General features: G+C 46.4%; 1 protein-coding gene across 4 annotated transcripts; it reads right to left on the bottom strand.

Moving 5' to 3' along the window:
• Positions 1-699: 699 nt before the first annotated feature.
• On the bottom strand, positions 700-18,110 carry CTC1 (CST telomere replication complex component 1). Of its 4 annotated transcripts, XM_069785883.1 has the most exons (24): positions 18,006-18,110; positions 17,774-17,922; positions 15,004-15,250; positions 13,301-13,497; positions 11,522-11,666; positions 10,821-11,123; positions 10,523-10,651; positions 9,963-10,189; positions 8,261-8,435; positions 7,976-8,176; positions 7,614-7,740; positions 7,298-7,412; positions 6,494-6,956; positions 6,095-6,184; positions 5,663-5,806; positions 5,308-5,378; positions 4,409-4,518; positions 3,903-4,068; positions 3,565-3,651; positions 3,321-3,480; positions 2,791-2,855; positions 2,366-2,528; positions 2,095-2,221; positions 700-1,182 (listed from the first exon to the last, which is right to left on the bottom strand). In XM_069785883.1, exons 1-24 carry the CDS (start codon positions 18,024-18,026, stop codon positions 1,004-1,006), a joined length of 3,861 nt encoding a protein of 1,286 aa, XP_069641984.1. In that variant the 5' UTR covers positions 18,027-18,110; the 3' UTR covers positions 700-1,003. The 4 variants fall into 4 exon arrangements, 3 of the variants coding, with proteins under 3 accessions (XP_069641984.1, XP_069641985.1, XP_069641986.1); XR_011325151.1 differs by lacking the exons at positions 700-1,182; positions 2,791-2,855; XM_069785884.1 differs by lacking the exons at positions 700-1,182; positions 2,366-2,528.
• Positions 18,111-19,744: the final 1,634 nt, after the last annotated feature.

The following is a 19,744-nucleotide window of genomic DNA, read 5'->3' as shown; positions in this document are numbered from 1 at the left end:
AAGGGTGAAAGGGAAAGGCAGGGGGAAACACTGAACAAACAAAATCCAAAACAGTAGCGGTTCAAATACGCTGTCTGCAGACAGAATAAGGCAGGGATGTAACTGCGTGTGGAACGTACTAACCTATAGCACAAGACGAAGGATATGGATATTATTTTGCCAAAAGCAAGTACAGAACACTTGGTCATGATTGCAAGCAGACAGGAGAGGAATCTCTTCACAGGGTGATCTCCCACGTGTTGTATTGGTTAATCTGCTGTGCCACCATGGATACTGGCACGTGGCATTGCAGTCATCCCCTTCCTAATCAGGAACAGATGGGCAAGCCTATAGCATGTTGTGAGTTTGTATCACAGCTCACTGCCTTCCTCTTGCTACTCGCCCCACGTAATGTTTGGGCCACTGTTTAAGCTGCAAAACAATGCCCATATAGTCCCGTGATTTAGTACTATGATTCAGTTTCCCAACAGTAACTTATTCACTTCCCTTCTCTTCTTGGAGGAAGGAAATGCTTTAAAAACATGATCTTAATAATTTCAATTGGGTTAAGAAGACTATCCCTTGTGGCGACTGTACAGTTTCGCAAAATGATCTGCAAAATGCCTGGTTCTGGCTCATAAACCAAGGATCTACTTTCTGCCTCATTCCCCATATAGCAAGTAAACACTAACACTAAAATAGATATGGTATTATTAAAACTGTATTTTAATAGCTTTATTTAGTAGATACTATCACATAAAATACACATCTGTGTATGTCGTAGGCCCAAAGCAACTGCTACCACGTAGGAAGTACTGAATATCTCTCTTCCAAAAAAACAGCCCAGTATCGCTGGTGGCAATGGTCCAGAACAACCATTCAGGAATTCCACAAGTCACAGCAGCTTCTTGATTGCACCTTTCACCCTGTGCTCAGAGGCTTGTGCTCCTACTGGAAAGGGGATTAAAAAAAGCTCCCAATCCCAGTAGGTAATTCCATAACTCCTCTCCAACTGGGACAGAGGTTAAGCAGTGGCTTCCACTTGGCAGTGACTAGACGTCCTCCTAATCCTCTCGCTGTTCAGATAGCTTAAGGCGTCTTGTTCCACTTCTTCCACATTCAGGCACAGCAGGTTCAGCCGAGGTCCCACTTGTGACACAAACTCCACTTCACCGCACCGAAAATTTCTCAGCTGCGGTGGAGCTGAAGGGGAAAGACACAACCTGTAACAGCTCAGTACAGGGCTCCCACTCTGTTCTAGCAGACAGCTGTAGAAGTTTCTGGGGGAGGGAAGGCCTTGCAGCAGCTGCTTGGCAACTGCTAAACCTCAAAGGACAGCATGATTAATGAATCCAGGATGTAAGCAGATGAACGCATTTGGCCAGCATCCCTCCAATTAGGAGGAAACAAACATTCTACACTGTGAAACGCTGTGAACTATGTGCTGCTCGCATAGCTGATGAAGTGAGCTTTGTGTCTTCTACCACTACCAGCAGCCTGGCCTTACAGACAAGAGTTACATGAGAGCCAAAACATAACGTCTCCACAGCAGAGCACCCTCTGGTGAGTTTAGCAAATCAACTCCTGCAGCAGCTGGACTCATACTCAAGCACTAGTGTTAGTGCAAGCAGCTAAGAATAACGTCCCCTTAACACAGCAGCTGCAGAGTTGTGGCAGCATGAGCACAGACATCAGCACCTACAAATTCAAAACTCTTCAGCACTTTAAATTCTGTGGCCATGGTGAGGATTTCCAGGCCTAGTCTTGACTCTACCTGCTGTCCTGTCTAAAGTCAAAACCCACTTGATTTGAGAGGTCTGCACAGTAACTCTGGCTGGCCAGAATCCCATTCCCATCCAAGGACTGGGAACCTTGCTCTAAAACAGCTCTATGCTTCTGTGTAAGTAGAAAATATATAATATTGTAGGTAGTGACTTTTATAATATTATTTCTGTATTTTTGTAACATCTTAGCTCTATACTACAGAATTCACAATTCCATGGAAATCCTCCAAAGAGCCTGCTCTGTGGGCAGCTCTCCTTCCCCAGCCTGGCGAGACGGCTCCTCCCTTCCTTCCCACACTAAATATTACAAAAGCCAACAGTGCTGGCTTACCAGGCTGCAGAATCTTGGAGGGCTTCCTGTTTAGGCTGAAATCCAGCAGGATAGGGCGACAGATGAGAGGACTCCTGCACAGGCTCCTTAGGTAGCAAGCAATGAGATCCTCAGGTTCCTCTACACACTGATGAAGGAAAGGGTATGTTGCCAGTGAATGTGCGCAGTAGGGAGGCAGGGAGCCACTGGAACACCCACACCAAAGGGAAACCCAGTCCGGCTGAGGCTCAAGCCCAGCACGCTGCAATCGCTACCGGAATAACCCACTCACCCCCGTGCCAGTAGCTTCCCCATGCTCAATGGACACTCTGCCCCTGCTCTGCACAGAGTTCTGCAGAGCTTCCCACTCGAGAAGGCTCAGGCCCAGCATTGCTGCCACATGCTGGTTCCTGCACGCCACCAAAGCTTCACCTGTTCCGTCCTCCACCAGCACCCTATGGAGAGAGCAGGCAGAATAAGATGCAGAGGGAGGTCAGGACAATGCCTGGCTCCCTCACAAGAGTCATGTCCCAGAAAATGGGTCTCAGTAAAGAGAGAGAGAGGTTTGTTCGCATCTGGGAAGACGTAACAACTCTAACTTCTGTCTTTGCTATTCTGTCCACATCTCACCCTTGATCTGATTTTCCCCTCCCCTCTGTGGTGTAATTTGTTCCCTCCTACACACCTCTTCCCATACCCCATCTCTACAGTGCTTACCATGCACTGGCTTGCCTCACTCCTGTGTGTGATGGACATGGTGGATTGTGTCGGGTGCACCTCCCCTGAAGAAAGAGTAAAGCTACAGCTATGTATGGGTGGGTATAAGAGAGAGAAGGGGAAGGGCCACTGCTTCCTTTAACCCTCCCCTAATTAAGTACACAAAGGATTAAAGAACTGCACTGCATTTCCAGTGAGTGTCTTGGGAGAAAGTTTGTATGGAGAGAAAAATCACCTGCTGCAAGGTGCTGAACCCCAACAGCAGTGAACATGGGAAAAGCAGAGCATTAACAGAGTAGGATTCTCCCCATCAATGTCCTCACTTCACCCCCAGTCCTAGCTGCCAGCCTGCCTGGTATTAGATACATACTTCTAATCGGTTGTCACTTTGGCCCCTTTCCAATATGCAAGTCCTTTTCAGACACTGGAAAAAGAGGTTTTGGAATTTCTTCTACATGGTAGCAAAGGATGTGTCAGAGTAGGAAATCTGCAAGGCTCCTCACAAATTATCTCTGTGGAAGCTTGCATACCTCTTTGAAGATGCTGCTGCAAAGTGAGCAAACCCATTGCAGGGACAGAGTCCGTACACAGGACAAGTGGCATAAAATCCGTGCCTGGGGCAGGTTTTGCAGGTGAGGTTGCAAGCTGGATAGAAACACTAGTGAGGGGGAGGAGGCTTCTCCTGCAGGACTAGAAGAAATGGGAATGTGAGAAGCTTGGTACATAGAAACCTTTCTTGGGACACTGTAACATGGGAACAGACTCTGGACTCACCTGGAAGGACAAGGTAGGTGAGAAGCTGGCAGAGATATGATGCTCACACAGCTGGAGGCAATGTATGTGCAGTAAACATTATGGAATCTGCAATATCAAAGAGTAGATGTCAGAAAGAGCTCGTAGAAACCAAACCACTCAGTCTTTTTGGGATGTCTGGGCTGATCTTCATCTGTAACACGGTAGGAAAATAATCTGCAGTAAGGGATTGGGAGACACAAGGGTATGGACAAGGGATAAGGAAAGTCCACACAAGAGGAGAGATTAAGAGCTGGTTTCAAAGACAGTAAGAGAGGTCAGAGCTGTGGCCTAGATCAGGGCTCTAAAGACAGGGGTACCTTGAGATTTTGCGTTCCAAGTTCTGGAAGAGGATCTTGGCTCCAGGTAGCAAACCCCAGAGATGCTGCAGATAGGTGGCAGCAATGTAAACGTCCACCACAACAGGGGAGCCTGGAGCAACTGAGACGCTGAGCTTCACGCTGTGACCACTGGCTAGCAGGCTCCCTGAGGAGGAACAGAACCACACGCACCATGAGCTCACTCGCACGCAGGTAGCATAGTCTGTCACTGAGCTGACCTGCTAGAGGTGGTTTCCCTCCCATCACAATGAGGCTATCACTGTTCCACCTCACAGATTTTCCAGGTACGGTATTCCCATTCCCATCCCCAACACACATACAGTGTACAGTTTCCCAGCCATCTGACATGCAATGGGATGCAACATCCTGGCCTACTTCCACTATTCTCAGATACAGGAGCACAGTTAGCCAAGTGCACTGTCTCTCTGAAGCAGAAGGAAGCAAGAATCAACCTGTTGTTACCTTACAGGCTGTCACAATCTTACCCTTCTGCTTTTGAAGGCTGACAGTCACAGATGGCTTCTCATTCTTGGGAGAGGCACACAAGGTCCTCTCCATTATCTCACCAGAGAAAGAAACAAGGGAACCTGTGAAACTGAGAGCAGACCAGGATTTCTGTCCAGCCTGAAGACAAAGGGAGCAGAAGGCCTGACTTCAAGATTGCCACAAATGACAGGGTGAGGTGGAGTGCTGTTGCTTGAGCCTGGTTTCAGGGGAACCTGCCCTTGAGCACCTGAGCTACTGGATTGAGGGGAGCTTGCTGCAGCCTACCCCACCCAGGGACAAGAGGCCCCTTTAACTCACTTTCTGCTTCTTCAGGCTCAGCAGTGAAGAAGAAAAAGGGAGAGGCATTACAGCCTTCCTATCTGCTTAACTCCTAATTGTTTTTCTTAATTAGGTGAGGAAGCCAAGCAAAAACCCAGTTTACCGTAAGGCACTGGTGAAGATTTCAGCATGCATGCATATCACCCCAGATTAAACATGCTTTGAACAGAAAAGCTTCTAACCCTAGTATTTGTTTGAGCAAGTTACGCTAAAACAATCAAAAAACAACAAAAACCATCACACATTCAGCCTCATTTCCCTGCTGCGCCTGTTTCCACTTCTGATAGGAATTTAGCAGAGACCTTTGGGACCTAGTCCACACCAGCAGCAGCTCAAACTTTTTCTGGACACCATTTTGCAGTCTTGTCACCTGCAATCCCTTTAGCTTTGAGAAACAGGATGAGGGCAGTCTGGACTACTTGAACACAGAAGATTTCCAAACCATATTCTTAGGGTGGATAATTCATTGCTGTTTAACGTAGTACTGTCTCCAATAAAGATGAACACAGACCCATTCCCTAAGACACGGTCACATGTCATTTGGGGCAGACCAACATACCTGCTGCTAAGTACTTCTGGAATGGAGGAAATTCTCTGGTCCATTCCTGTCTGCACCGACATGGCTGCCAGCTATAAGTGGGGGAGACACAGCCTCAGATGGATTGCGGTTTATAGCTATCCCCAGCCAGAGCAGTAAAGACAAGCTCTTAAAGACAAGTACGTTAGGCAACTGATGCTTCCTTCCCAGATTAATTCTGAGGCAGGAAAATGTGAAGCCCAGCAGCAGCCTCTGATGGCACTTAGAGCAGAACCGTCTCATCAACAAGACATTCTGTATCAATAATTTTCTGAAGTAGTTCTGAAGAGACCTACAAGTCGCCTGTGAAAGCCCAGAGCAATAAGGCACTGCGTACCTGGCGCTCAGTCAGACAGGAGATCCATGTCTCGTGCTGTAAGTGCCAGGTATCTTGGACAGGCAGGCACAGGGGGCAGGATGACCTGCTCAGTAACTTTGCTGGCACAGGTGGAAAACAGAGCTTGTCAAACACTTCCAAGTCCTGAGAGAAGAGCGATAAGGCAAGAAAGAAGAGTATTAAAGGAAGGAGATGAGAGCTATATAGGAAAAAAAGGGCCACTGAAGAACAACAGTTTAAAGAAAAAAAAAAATCCACTGAACTCAGAGCACTGCAAATTTTAACCGAACACAGAACTGAAGCAGTTCCTTGGCAAGACAGATGGGAATTCCAAACCTCGAAAAGACCTTAGTCACCCTCTGACTCCTCAACTCCCACATGCAGTTCAGCAAAAGTCTCCAAGAGGAAACAGCAAGACAACCTCTCTCTTACCGAACAGCAGGGCACAATGAAGCGATACAGCCCATCCAGGTGCAGAAATGGAAACCATCGTAGAGACTTCCTCATAAAGAGCAGTAGTGCCTGGCGGGGGAAGGGAGGAGAGAGAGAGAAAAGGTGATGAGAAGAGTTAGGAAAAAGATAGGAAATGAAAAATACAGCAAGAAGAGAGCAAGCCGAGCAGAGAATGTCTTGATTGAGAAGTAAGGTGAGGAGATGGAACTCCCTTGGGTAGGCACAAGGAAGTTGCCTGCATAAACATACATCTGTACCCAACACAAAAATCACTTTCCCGCTGATTACGAATCTAGATACTTAATTATCACACAGGCTCCCTGAGGAGCCAGCTCCCAGCCTTATCAAACCACACCCCAAAGCTGCCTCCCGCCTCACTTCTTGCCGTGTCACGCTCTCTTCTCCATTGCAGCCGCTCTCCTCCAGCTCCGGTAGATTCCCAGTTTCTCTGGGGTGGCTCCAGAGCTGAGGTCTGCCCAGCCACAGCACTGTGGCTTGGAAACTGCGCTGCAGCTCCCGTCCTTCTCCAACTTTTTCTCCGGGTAGTTGGTAATTGCGTAACATAAGACCCTCTTTCTGGGTAACCAAGAATAGGCGAGATACACAGCTGGTTCTTCTAGTGCTGCTCTGGCCCCCCTGACAGTTCTCATCTCTGTGAGTATCTGGCTTGGGATCCTCCAGCTTCAGCATTTTTGCCTCTGGGGCTTCCAGCTCAGATGTCAAGCTGCTGTCTTCCTTCTTCCTCAAAGAGGAGCTGTTTTCACTCCTAAGGCATTTCTGGATTTGTCCTTCAGCAGCATGGAGAACCTGAACATCCTCAAAGTAGAACTGCACATAGACACTGAAATGACAAACGGTAGCAGTGAAACTCCCTGTTCCTGACAGGTGGCTGTCCAAAACAAGCCGTTATCTGGGAAAAGCACTTCTGGTGAGTGCCCTGCAGGTATTCAGCAGGAGCAGTAGGAAAGGGTGAGGTAGAGGGCAGCTACCAGGCAGGGTGTATGCTGAACAAAATGGAGATGGTGGGTTTGTTGCTGATAAAGATCTCCTTTTCTCCAAATAGCAAAAGACAGTTGCTTTGGCATTGAAATACTCTGCTGATAAGCAGCTTCACCATAGTCCAAAATAATTGTGGAACTGGAGTGTAATGATTTTACTTGTGTACTGAATAAAGGGACTTACCTGTTTTTTTTCTCCCTTACATGCTCCAGATTTTCCAGGTGCTCCCAGGAGGGAAAATCAGTCTGAAGGAATCTCTCCACTATGAGCTGGTAGTTTTCCACCTGCACGAGCGATCCTGGAAACACATCAGAGAAAGGAGCTGAGCTAGTAAAAAGAGAACATAAAAACAGCGAGCTCAATTTCCTCATTTTAAAGTCACAAGGCCAGGCAGTGACAGTTTAGCATCTCCGTACCAAGTGTCCTCTTCCTTGTTTTGGAGTTGGATGGCAGAACAGCAAAAGCTCAGCACTCCCCAATTTAGCTTAGTGGGACATACCTAGGAGAGCTGTATGGGTGAAGGGGCTACCATCCTTACGGGCTATCACACAGGGAAGCGTGCTGCTCTTGTCCTGCAGCTGGAGGGAATTGCTCCTGGAGGAGACTCTCAGCACACCCAGTAGTATCTGCAACAGAAAGGAAGCTGCAAAGAGCATCAAACACTTCCCGTCTTTGAAGGCCATAAATCAAAGCGTGCGTAGCGGCAGCCCAAATTCAGCCTGTGTTCAACATACCACAGCTGAGAAAAGCAGTGTCATTCCCTAAAAGGAGGAACAGGCATGCATCAGACAGGGTGCTGGAAAGCATGGGGAGAACCGGGAACTCTCAAGGCACAGACAGTAAAGGGAATAAGGCACTTACCAGTCGGGGCTGGAAACTTCCTGGTAAGACTGTGTAGTAGGACCAGGTCAGTCTGCGATTCAGCTCCTGGGTGCCCATGTGCTGTGCCTCCAAGGGGGAGAGCAGCTGTGATGGACTGAAGCCTTCCCAGCTCTTCTGTTCTGCCACATGACAAACTGTAGACAGAGATGGGGCCTGGCATGGGGGGTTCAGGGTCATATACTAAGAAAAAAGAGAGAAAGAATGAACCAGCTGAGTTTCTTCCCATCAGACAAACAGGAAACAGCCCACAGAGCATCTACTCACCTTCTGCAGGGGACACTGGTGTACTTTTGCTAGAATTTCATTATAAATATCTCTTGCTTCCTCTGTATCTGGCACCACAGCTTGTAGAAGAGGGACAACAAATTTCTCAGCAGCTCCAGCATTTTGGTGCGTAGACCTAAGCAACGGTCGATGGCGCCCAAAGAAACAAGAAAACCTGAAAAAAATTATGACAAAAGCATTAGCAGTCCTTACTTTTTAGTGAGTTTTGCATGCAAGTCATGGATTCTTTCTGCTTGTTATGAGTGAATATGCTGTGTAGGACAAGAACTAAGGAGAGCACAAAAAGAACATGAAGTGATTAAAAAAGGGAACATTTAAGGGCAATGCAGATTTATGCCAGGCAAGCAGACAAGGAATAGGAAAATACACAGAAATGGACAGACTGGCAAAATCTTGAATCTCAAGTGGACAAAAAACCCAAACCACCCGAAAATAATCTCCCTCTAACTCACACAAATGGATCTCCATGCATTTTGGCTAAGCTTGATATGATTACTCATGTTAGGTATACTTGGCTTTGTTTTACAGGATGCAAAAAATCACAAGACAGAAACAACCACAGGCTGCTCTTGTTCCAGTATTTTCCTCACGTTGCATTCCTTTCAGAAGTTTAGCTCACTGCTTTTGAATGCCTGGAAGTGATCACACTGCCAGTCAAAATACAACTTAATGACAGAAAATGAACTCAAATAAAAAGAGATAGCAACTAACTCACTGGACCAATTTTCAAGCAGCAGCAGGACTTAGCAATCACATTTAAAGAAAGTGAAAAAGCTAATAAAAACTGAAACTTATAGCTAGCATCATTCCTGGGGCAAAACTGAAGCTGTTTTATTGGAAATCATGGTAAAAATTCCACAGTGCCAGTAAAGCACAGGAAAACTGAGCATTCTATAAACTGCTACTTGACTGCCCCAGATTAAATATATACATTTCAGTTTTTAGAGTCCAAGGCAGAAGTTACACTGATCAACCATAACTATTCCAGAACAAACACAAATATTTTCACTAACAGAACCCAGAAGTAAACCCAGAAACTGGCCCACGGCTGTCATGCAAACAGAGTGCAGCCATCAGGGAGAGCAGGAAGCCATCTGGAAGACCCAGAGATAAGCATGTGTGGGAAAATCTGCTAAGACAGAGGCTCTCGAACGAATGCTCACGCTACTGGCAATACTCAGAATATCTCAAGGTGATATGTTGAGCAGCTGCTGCTACTTCCATGAGCAGCCAGGACACCAGAGCCTTTTTATCGGTTGTGATCTGGTTGTAGCAGCCGTTTCCAGCTCCAGCCTCAGTGCCCACCTTGATTTGGCAAGCAAACCATGCTGGCAGGCAGACATCCCTACAGTGCTTCCATATTTCAGGAGAAAAACTTTGTAGGCAGGAGTATGTGAGCACATGCTCTGGAGTGCTGCAGCTTCCCAAGAGCAGTGGGCTTACTGCACATGCACTTGAAGAATGTACAGAATTTTCTCATAAGAACAACGGCAAGGTACAAGCAACTGGACATGATGTGAAATCTAGATGAACGGCTTACTTAGACCTGTAAATCAGAAGCATTTGCTGCTGCTCTTAGTATCGAAGCACAATAATTTTGTGAACCCTTGGTCTAGAAGGCACCCAGGTAGCCTACAAAGCACATTTACGCATAGCCTGACTTCAGGAGAACTGTCCTCACCTCTCCTCAAACATCTCCAGGAGGCTCACCAGCCAGAGGTAGAGCGGCATACCAAGATTGTAGCGGAAGAGCAGCTGTAAGTAGAGATTTCCTGAAGAGGCCGGTGGCTGGTAGGGGGTGCTGAGCCTTGAAAAACTCTTCAGCACAACAGTGCTGCTCAGGCAAGCACCAAGTACAATGAAAGGGAAGGATACCAGAGGCTTCTGCAGGAGGTGGACATCGATGAGCTGAGATACACAGACATACAACTTAAGAGACAGCTAGTTTTCCACCAGTCCCCAAACCCATCACCCTATCCTAAATTCTTCGTCACTCTACTGGATTGTCTATAAACCCAATGGGCCTGAGAAACCGGCACTGTTTAGGGAGGAATCAGATAATAGTAATTTTGACTCTCATGACCAAGCCTAGACAGTAAGATCCCCAATTTTGTTCCAGATACTTGCCAAAATAATTCCAATCTTCCCATAGTCTTCTGTTGACCCACACACTTGTGAGCTGTCCCCAAGGGCCTGAGTCTTTTCCACTGAATGCTTTAAGACTCATAAGTCTCAGCTTACCTCTACACATGCTCCTGGTCGGAGTCCACGGGCAGAGTTCAACAACTGCTGGTAACCAAGGCACAAGCAGACTTTGTTATCCAGTAAAAAGAGACCAGCTTGGACATTGAGGATTTTGGTGACAGTTCCCTAAATAGAAAGCAAAGAGAAAGTTACAGAAGTGTAGAGTCCCAGAACATAAAAGACTCATAGGCCTGAGCAATAAGGAAATAAATTCATGATGAAAATAAGACCTTGCAGGCCAGGAGCTGAAACCCTAGAGCATGAGTGGGTGAAGGTTAAGCCTGCGAATCCTTACCACATATGAGATGATTTTGGACTCTTTGGTTGATCTTGGCCTCTCCTCTTCAACTCCCAGCTCCAAGGAGTCACTGAGCTGCTCAGCAGTCTCAAGGGAAGAAGATTCAGTGGATTCGCCTTGTAAAGCACTGTCCAGTGGCTGCTCCCTCACCTGCTCTGCACAGTAGGGCAGAAGGCAGGAAGAAACGCTGGTGACAAACATCCTGTGTCCAGATTTCTTCAGGCTGGACATACTCAGGCCTGTTATTGTGTAACTGCGACCCAACTGGAGTATATGATGCCATGCCAGCTGGTTGGGCTTCTAGACCAGAGAAACCAAAAGTGACATCAGCATCTCCTGCACTGGAAAAAGTTCTTCCCAACCCCAGTAACCCCATCCAAAAAACCTTTTCCTTTGAGACGACTGCCTCGCACTCTTAGCAAAAGGGTGGTATCTCCAAGATGTTCAGGGACACTGCAACTGCATGAGGGAGGAGGGCTGTATTTCTGCAGGGCATAGGACTAGACTTCTTACATACAAGGACTATTGTAGGGTGCATGGAATAAATAAAAATTAAAAAAAAAAAAAAGAGAGAGAATCACTAGTAAAAGAAAGAATAAATCAACCCAGAAAGTCAAGGGCAAGCTTCAAAGAATTAATTAACTAGCACATACACAGATACAGACAGTGACTTTGTGAGCAAAATTCCAAGGACTTACCTGCACCAGCACAGGGACCCAAACAGCTGAGGTGAAGCACTTCAGAAACAGAAAGAAGAATGTCTTGTGGTGAACACAAAGGAGAGGCCCGAGTCTGGCCAATTCACCTGCCACAGTGAGGTTTGATCTTTTCTTACATGGAATCCTAGAGGGCAATGGAGGAGGCAAAGGAAATCAGAGATGAACAAAGAACTCAAAAGCATCTCAAAAGCAAAATAAGCAAATATGCAGCATGCACTTTCTGGAAATAAAGGATCCAACAAGGTAATATGGTCCATCTCTCAGAGAGGTTTTCAAGACAATATTTGGTTACAAAATTCTTACTTTAACTTTCATATACTAAATCCCTTTGCTATTTTAAAAAAAGTTGATATTTGAAGACAGCAGGGTTGTGTTGAACAAATTCACATGTTCCATGACAACAGCCAGATTATAAAAAGCTTTACCACAAACAAGAAGCTAATTATAGGTCAAAAGGAAAAAAAAAAAGTCGCAAGCAATTCATCAGCAGAAAACAGAACTCAGGTTTGTAGATCCATGGAATGTGACACTGTGGAAGCTCCAAGCCTATAAACAAAAGAGACCTTAAAGCAACAACGGAGTCTTCCTAACAAACTTGGCACAGGGTGAAAGAGCAGCAAAACTGAAAGCAGATGAGAGGAGAGAGGTGACATTTATTCAGTCATTTCTGTTTGTCATTTCAAACTTTCATTTCAAAAAATGAAAAAAAAAAAATTAATTTCAAACAAACAAATGTTTGTAATTTCATTTGTCATTTTCATTTCAACTCCTAAGGGACTTGAATATAACCATCCTACTTACTCTACTTACAAACAAACACATTCTTGATTCTAAAACATTTAAACAATTATCTAACTTTATGACTTTTTAAATAAGAAATACCAGGACATCCACACACACTAGTACCAGCACTCTATTGGTAAGGTTTTAAAGAAGGAACATGGAAAATTGGTCAGATACCATGGAATAGCAGAGGAACTTTATGTTAAAGCCTGAGAGTGTACACTGAAATATGGAAATAGTTTTCTTGTTTTAGAAAGGTCTGTTGAGCTAAATCAAACACTTAAGCTTAAAGTAAGTTTCTCACAAGCAGATAAACCCAATTAAAACAAAACTAAAAAGAAACTAAAGCAGCCTGATTAGTGACATTTTATTGTTATTGTATTACACCAAGAATTCTCTACTCAAGAAGATAAAACATGATCAAGCACAACCTGAAATTATCAGCTTCAGTAAGATTTGCAATTCCACTGGTTACATTCTCACATACTGTAAGTATTATTTCCACTAAAGACAATGGGCACCTTTATCTCAGCAATCTGATAAGAACTTGACTGGTAGTGTACATTAATTTCATATTAGAATCTAGAATTACTTTCAATAATACTTTTGGTTCACTGTAGGTTCAAAAAAAAGAAAAAGTTGTGCTAATCCAAAGAGTGAATTTTAGTCTCAGTGAAAGCTGAATCATCACTTTGTTCTCATGTCCTTTCTGTAGTATCAAAATACACCTGGAAATAATTAAAATTTGTCTTATTTTGTCAAAATACAGAATAAAAACTTCCAGTAAAGTCCTGGAAAACAGCTGATTAATGAAAAGTGGCTTTATTGTATAACTTTTACTTCCACCGCTCACTGTTATGCTTCCACCTATGGCAGAAACAGAATTTGGCTCTTCCTAAAGCCAAGTGCTCTTCATAGTACCTGCCAAACCAGAGCAACAGTGCTATGATGGAGTTAAGCACGCTGGGTGTTTACCTGGAGGTAAGCAGTAGCTCGGGTGATACCAGGTAGGTGACTGGAATGCTGTCAGGTACTTCCTTTGGGAGATTTACTGGCACTGGATCCACCAGGATTTCCACATACCCTGTTGCACTCTGGTCTGTCTGTGGTATATATGACCAGCTTGGGAAAAGGAACAGTGAATCCAGCCACTCAAGTTGAAAATACAGGAGCTAAGACAAAAGATAACGAGATAAAGGCTTGAGATGAGTTACAGTATGTTTTCTCAGCATTACTTACAATGTTCATTACTAATTTGCCCTTGCATGCACATCACAAACTCTTGTTCTACTGCCGGGCTTCATTACTAAATGAGAACAGTGTTTTCTGCCCACTCTCTTATCTTCCATGGAGAACTTCTGTCCTCTTAGATGCAAATCTGGATTTGCTGAGCTCTACAGCTAGCATTTCCTGGGCTATAGTCACACCCTCCTGGCAAGGTGATAATTAATTCGCTGCAAGGCTTAGTTATTTTCAGACTATTTTTCTAAAATACTCACCTGCTTTCTCTCCCCCTGTGTTTTCAGTTAGAAGTTCATACCAATATAACTTTTTCCTAGTCTGCACCTCCTTGGAAAGCACAACCTCTGTGCTCTTTCGTCACCACTCTAGGGGCTACCTCTTATCTAGACTCCCCTTGCAATGACCTTCAGAAAGCTTTTAATTCAATTGTCACACAAGTTATTATTTCCTGAAAGTATGTCATCAGTGCATCACTGAACACCCAGTACAACTCTCCAGAAAGTTATTTCTGCTCCACTAGTTGGAATTCAACAAACAGAGGGTTGTGCTATGACCTCTAGGTCTCCCAGGCTACCTCGTACTGCTGAGAATTTAACAGAACTGTACATTAGGCTGTCTCTTTTTTCCAGACCAGCGCATTCAATATTTGTTCTTCTAGTATCCTGGCTGCTGCTGGGATAGAGTTAATTTTCTTCTTAGTAGCTGGTACAGTGTGTTTTGGACTTAGTGTGAAAATAATGTTGATAACACACTGATGTTTTAGTTGTTGCTAAGTAGCACTTATCCTAAGTTAAGGATTTTTCAGTTTCCCATGCTCTGCCAGCGAGGAGGTGCACAAGAATCTGGAAGGGAGCATAGCCAGGACAGCTGACCCAAACTAGCCAAAGGGATATTCCATACCATAGAACCTCAGGCTCAATATATAAACCATGGGGAGTTGGCTGGGTGGGGCAGATCACTGCTCGGGCATCAGTCAGTGGGTGGTGAGCGACTGCATTGTGCATCACTTGTCTTTTCTTGGGTTTTCTTTCTTTTTTTTTTTGTATATTTGTTTTCATTACTATTATTATTATATTTTATTATTGTTAATATTATATTTTATTTTACTTCAGTTATTAAACCGTTCTTATCTCAACCCATGAGTTTTACTTTCTTTTTTCAGTGCTCCTCCCCATCCCACTGGGAGGGGGGGAAGTGAGTGAGCAGCTGCGTGGTGCTTAGTTGCTGCCTGGGGTTAAACCACAACACCTAGCAATGACAAATTTGACATATTCTATCCTCTCCCCAGGATCTGAGCTTGCTATTTTGCTACCTGTTACATAGATGTGTTATTTCCCTCGCTACAGACTTTGGCAGACTGTTTGAAGCCCCTGGTGGTCTGCAACACTGCCCCAGAAGTGGGAATAAACACAGAATCCCTCAGACTGAGGACATACCTCACATGGAATTATCCCAGTATTGTCTTTCACGTATAGGCAACCATCTACCAACTTCTCTTTGTCCTCTTGCCTTCCATCTGTTAAATAGCCAACCAAGATCAGGTAAGTCCTTGGCAAAGCGCTCTGCATGGGTAAAGCACCTTGTCCTTGATGAGCCCATTCTTTAAATTCATTAGTGCTCCAGGTCAGGTGGCTGCAGCATGGCATGCACTGCTGATGCTTTAGGTCAGAGATGGAGATGAAACTGGAAAGAAAAGAAAAGCAAGACTATAGAAAAACTTCAGTCTGCAAAGTTTGGGAATTACAGTGATTGCTGCAGTGGACAAAGCTTAGCTAAGTCAGAAAAGCCTTAGCTATTGGCACGGCCTGATGATACCACATGGCAAGAATCAACCCATTCACTGGTATTTATCAAGGACCTCTCTCAGCTCAGTCAACCTGTTTTGCTCGAGCATCATCTCTGAAAACAGACATTCTTTGCTACTATGGCCACCTGAGCAGGCATGTGGAAGACTTGGAAAAAAAAATAATTGAAAGTTGATAAAGCGGAATATGTTTTCAAGTACATGTGGGGGGAGGTGAGAGGGAGAACAGTTATTTTATCAGACAAGTTATTTTTAGCTTGAATGGGAGACTCTGTGAGGAAAACCCCAACAACTACTCAACACAGTTTACATATCAGTAACGAACACAGCTAAATACAGACTAATTCCATCACCTGGTGCTAAAAAGTGGTGAACTGTAGTGAAAGCAAGGCTGAACAACTTCTAGAAGAAGATTGTGACAGTTCTGGAACAAATTGTCTCCTGTAGATAGCTTACACAATACAAAGCTGAGAGACAGCAAGCCAGTGATCTTAGACTGGGCCTTCACTTATAAGACCACAGCCAAGCTAGCCCTGAATCTTTCCACCTACCCTCCCGGTTTTGGGGAGAGGGGGGAGAAAGAGATGTAGCACCAAATCAACCCCATGTGAAGCCGTCTGCAGTTTAGCATCTATCATGCTTAGACTGACCATGGTACTGAATATGGGAGAACAAGGCAGCAACCTCACTAGATTCTAAGCCTTTTCAGTGTTTGTGTGGTCATGACAGCATTCATCACTGTTTACATCCTGGCTCTCTATGCTAGAGAATTAGCGAGAGTCCTCTGTCCATGCTAACATCAACACTGAAAGAGCAAATACAAACTGGTCTCCAGCTAGTGATTTTGGTACTTGTTTCCAGTGAGGTTAGCTGACAATTTTAGGTTGTGAAACTGGAGCTCTATTCACAACACCCACTCGCTCAGTAGCGGGATATAATCAAATTCAGAGAGTACGAATTTGAAGAGTTTCACTTGATTAGTCAGATATCAAAGGTTCAAAGCCAGAAACCAGTCTAGACAAGTGATGGGTCTGAATTAGCTATAAATAGTATTTATATACAAAATTAATCAGAAGAGATAAACTTATGTGGTAATGTTGTGCATTTGGCAGGAATCTGAACAGGAGAAAGACTAGCTGAAAAGGACATAAGCAAACGTCTCCATCCTCAGAGACAGAGCAGCACCAGGAATAATTCTGGTATCTATGATCTACAAGGAGAACAGTGCTGCTCATGTTTTCATCACGTGCTGACTGCTTTTTGGGAGAAACCAAAACTACAGCAGTACCTGTAACAGATCCTGGTTATCCCATACAGAGAACTAACTGGACCCTCTTCTGGTGCTCTAGAGCTTGATGGTTAGCTGTGGATGTACCATGCTGCTCACAAACAGACCACTGGCCTCATACAAGCCAAATACCAACTACTTTCAACTCTTCTCTATGAATTCCCCTTAATATAAACCAAAGTCTGGTCTAAACATTGTAAAATAGAGTCTATAGAAAAAATATGGCTTAGATGAGAACAGTTTAGCTGGTGTGAAAGACCTACCACCTACATTTATAAACTGTTAGTATAAAATTAAAGGCCACAAGTCCCTAATCAATTCCAGTTGACCTTTGTCCCAAAACCACCTTTGCCAGGGGTTTTAATCTCCCACCGTAAGTTGGAGCAAGAGAAATAGATCCAGATGAGCCAAACCTTCCAATCTGGCGCTCTCTCAGCAAGTTGCGTGTTTTTCATGACAGTAAGCACCCAAAAGCCCTTTACCAACTAAAATAGGGACAACACTACCCTAGATTCCCCCCCTTTGTGAAGGTGCACACTCGAAGGCAGACCTCGGCTGGCCAACAGCCTCGGAGACCATGCCCAGGACCAGCCTCCTGAGCAGACTAGCAGGATCCAGCCGGGAAGCCGCCGTGCAAACACTGTGCAGTACAGCAGCTCGTTCTCAGCGAGATGCCCTACTTTGGTTACACACTCTACCTACCGCAGACTAGCGGATATGGTGCTTAATCATACCGCAAGAGCGATCGGGGGCGCATCGAAGCCAAGAAAACGCATGCGGTTACCCCGTCTTCGACAATATCCCTCCCACACCCAGCATCCGGGGCAAGCATCGCACATGAACGAGCTGCGCTCGCCTGGCGGCTGCTCCTGCTGCTGTTCCTGCTGCTGCTGCTCCAGCCGCCCTGCTGAGCTCCCGAGAAGACCCAGCCAGCTCCGCTCCACCGGCCCGGGCCTGCAGCCGGGCCCTGCAACGGGTGTGTGTGGGCCTTCCTCCGGCACCTGCCGCGTAGGGACGACGGGAGAGCGCCGGCACCGGGCCCAAAGGGATCCCCCCCGCCCCGGCTCCGTCCCCTCACCCCTCTCCGTCCTTCCCCTCCCCGCCCCGCCGTCACCTGTAGCCGAGCGGCAGGTCCCCGCCAACCGCGCTCCGCAGGCACCGCAGCACCGCGTCCAGCTGTGGCGGCTCCGGCCCGTCAGGCCCTTCGCTGGCAGGGAGCGCACGGCGGGCGAAGTCCCGAGCCGCCTCCAGCCAGCGCTGCTCCTAAGGAGAAGCGGAAAAAAGGGGCTTCAGCGCCGAGGGCGCGGGGAGACCCTGGAGCCTCCCCCCCGGCCCGGGTCACTCACGGCCGCGCTGGGCTCCGCCATGACAGCGCCACGCCAGGCCGCGCGGCTCACGGCGTTGCCATGGCGACGCGGCGGCGGGAAACGCGCAAGGCCCGCCGGGAACGCCGTCGAGCCGCCAACCCCGCCGGTCTCCGCCCCCTCCTTCCCCTCCGGCCAATCGCCGCCGCACCCCGCTCGGCGCTCCCCCCGCCCCCCGCCGCGCGGGGGCGGTCGCACCCCCTCGTCCCTCCGGTCGTTGCGCGGGCGGGCGGATTTCAGCGGTCCCTGAGGTAAAAAAGTCTCACCACGGCGGTGAGAGCCTTTTCACTCACCGGGGCCGTCCCTCACACAGAGGGCTGGCGAGAAACGGTAACCCGGGAGGGCTCCGCAGGCCGGGAGTAAAGGGGCCGCGCTGACGGACGAGCTGAAATGCAGCGGCTGCGTGACAGAAGCGCGGCACATAGTCACGGAGCCTCGGGGAACGCTGAAGGGCTGGCAGGCCACAGGGAGACGGCCGGGTGGGAGGTTGGCGTTGGCTTGGGAGTTGTGGTGAAAGCTGGGAAGTGGATGTGCGCGGATGCGTTTGACGTTAATGTAAATGTCAAGCGTGCGGTGGGCCGTGAGATCGCTCTTCCCCAACCCGAGCTGCGGGAAGAGTAAAACGTGAAGGTTTGTGGGGATTTCTTCTTGTGTGACACTTGTGTGATTCTGGAGAAATGCTTTTTCTTTTTTTGGAAGGCTGAAGCTCCGTGAAGTTTTGAGGGTGTGCCTCATCCCCTCATCTGACAGTATGGGATAAATCTGAAACGATCCATTAAAACCGTGATTTCCTCCTCCACAGAATATACTCATCATGGGTGCATGAGAATTTTTCCTTTAGGGGCTAATCTTGTATTGTCCTTGTTCAAGGCAAGGAAGTGAACTAGACAAAACTTGATAAACCTTTTCCATCTCGGGAGATAGCTGCAGCCTGGCAACAGGTTATTCTGCCATTTCCTTCCCTCCTGGAACCTGCAGCTGGAAAGTCAGAGCCGTTCCAAGCCTGAAGTGTGGAAGAGAGCTATGTAGCTGTGCGGCCCTCCTTATTTTGTCCTGTGCCCATGCCATTGCTGGCTTCCACACACCAGATGAGCAACTCTGTGGTGGACATGGGAATTGCCACAGCAATTCAGGCAGAGGATAGAGTGAATTGTACATGTGTTTTGGGCTTAACACACGTGAAATGGGCATATTCTTCCAAAACAACACTTAGTAGCTCAATTTAATGCCTTTGACAGTAGTACGGAGATGATTTCAGAAAATAGGGGGGAGCGCTCCCTGTCACAAACTGACGGCTGGAAGATGTTTCCATTCACGGTCCCTTCTGTTGGTGATACCCGTCTCTTGCAGAAAAGAACGGCCAATTCCTGTCACCCCTAGCAGGCGAGGAGTCGAGTCCAGCTAACTAACATGGGCAGCTCGTTATCTCAAGAATGGAAGTAGTTCTGAAACAGCACGAGGGCAAGGTCTTAACGGGCAACAAATAAAGGGGAGTTCTTTATCATTCAGCCACTTATTCCTGACCATAATTTTTTTCTAAACGCTATTGTTAAGAGCACACGTTAAATGAAGCAGAGCTCACGCAAAGTGTTATGTATGCTTTGCTGTTACGTTTGCACTGTCAATGCAGCTGGTTCACGGGAGCGTACAAGAAAGTGGGTGTTTTAAGTTAAAAAAGTACAGGGCGGGCTCTAAATATGCTAGTTTTGGCTGATAAATAC

The sequence above is a fragment of the Haliaeetus albicilla genome, chromosome 6 (assembly GCF_947461875.1).
Source record: "Haliaeetus albicilla chromosome 6, bHalAlb1.1, whole genome shotgun sequence".
Classification (NCBI taxonomy): Eukaryota; Metazoa; Chordata; class Aves; order Accipitriformes; family Accipitridae; genus Haliaeetus; species Haliaeetus albicilla.
Note: the sequence above shows the minus strand (reverse complement) of the source record. Positions and strands in the feature narration are given on the sequence as shown.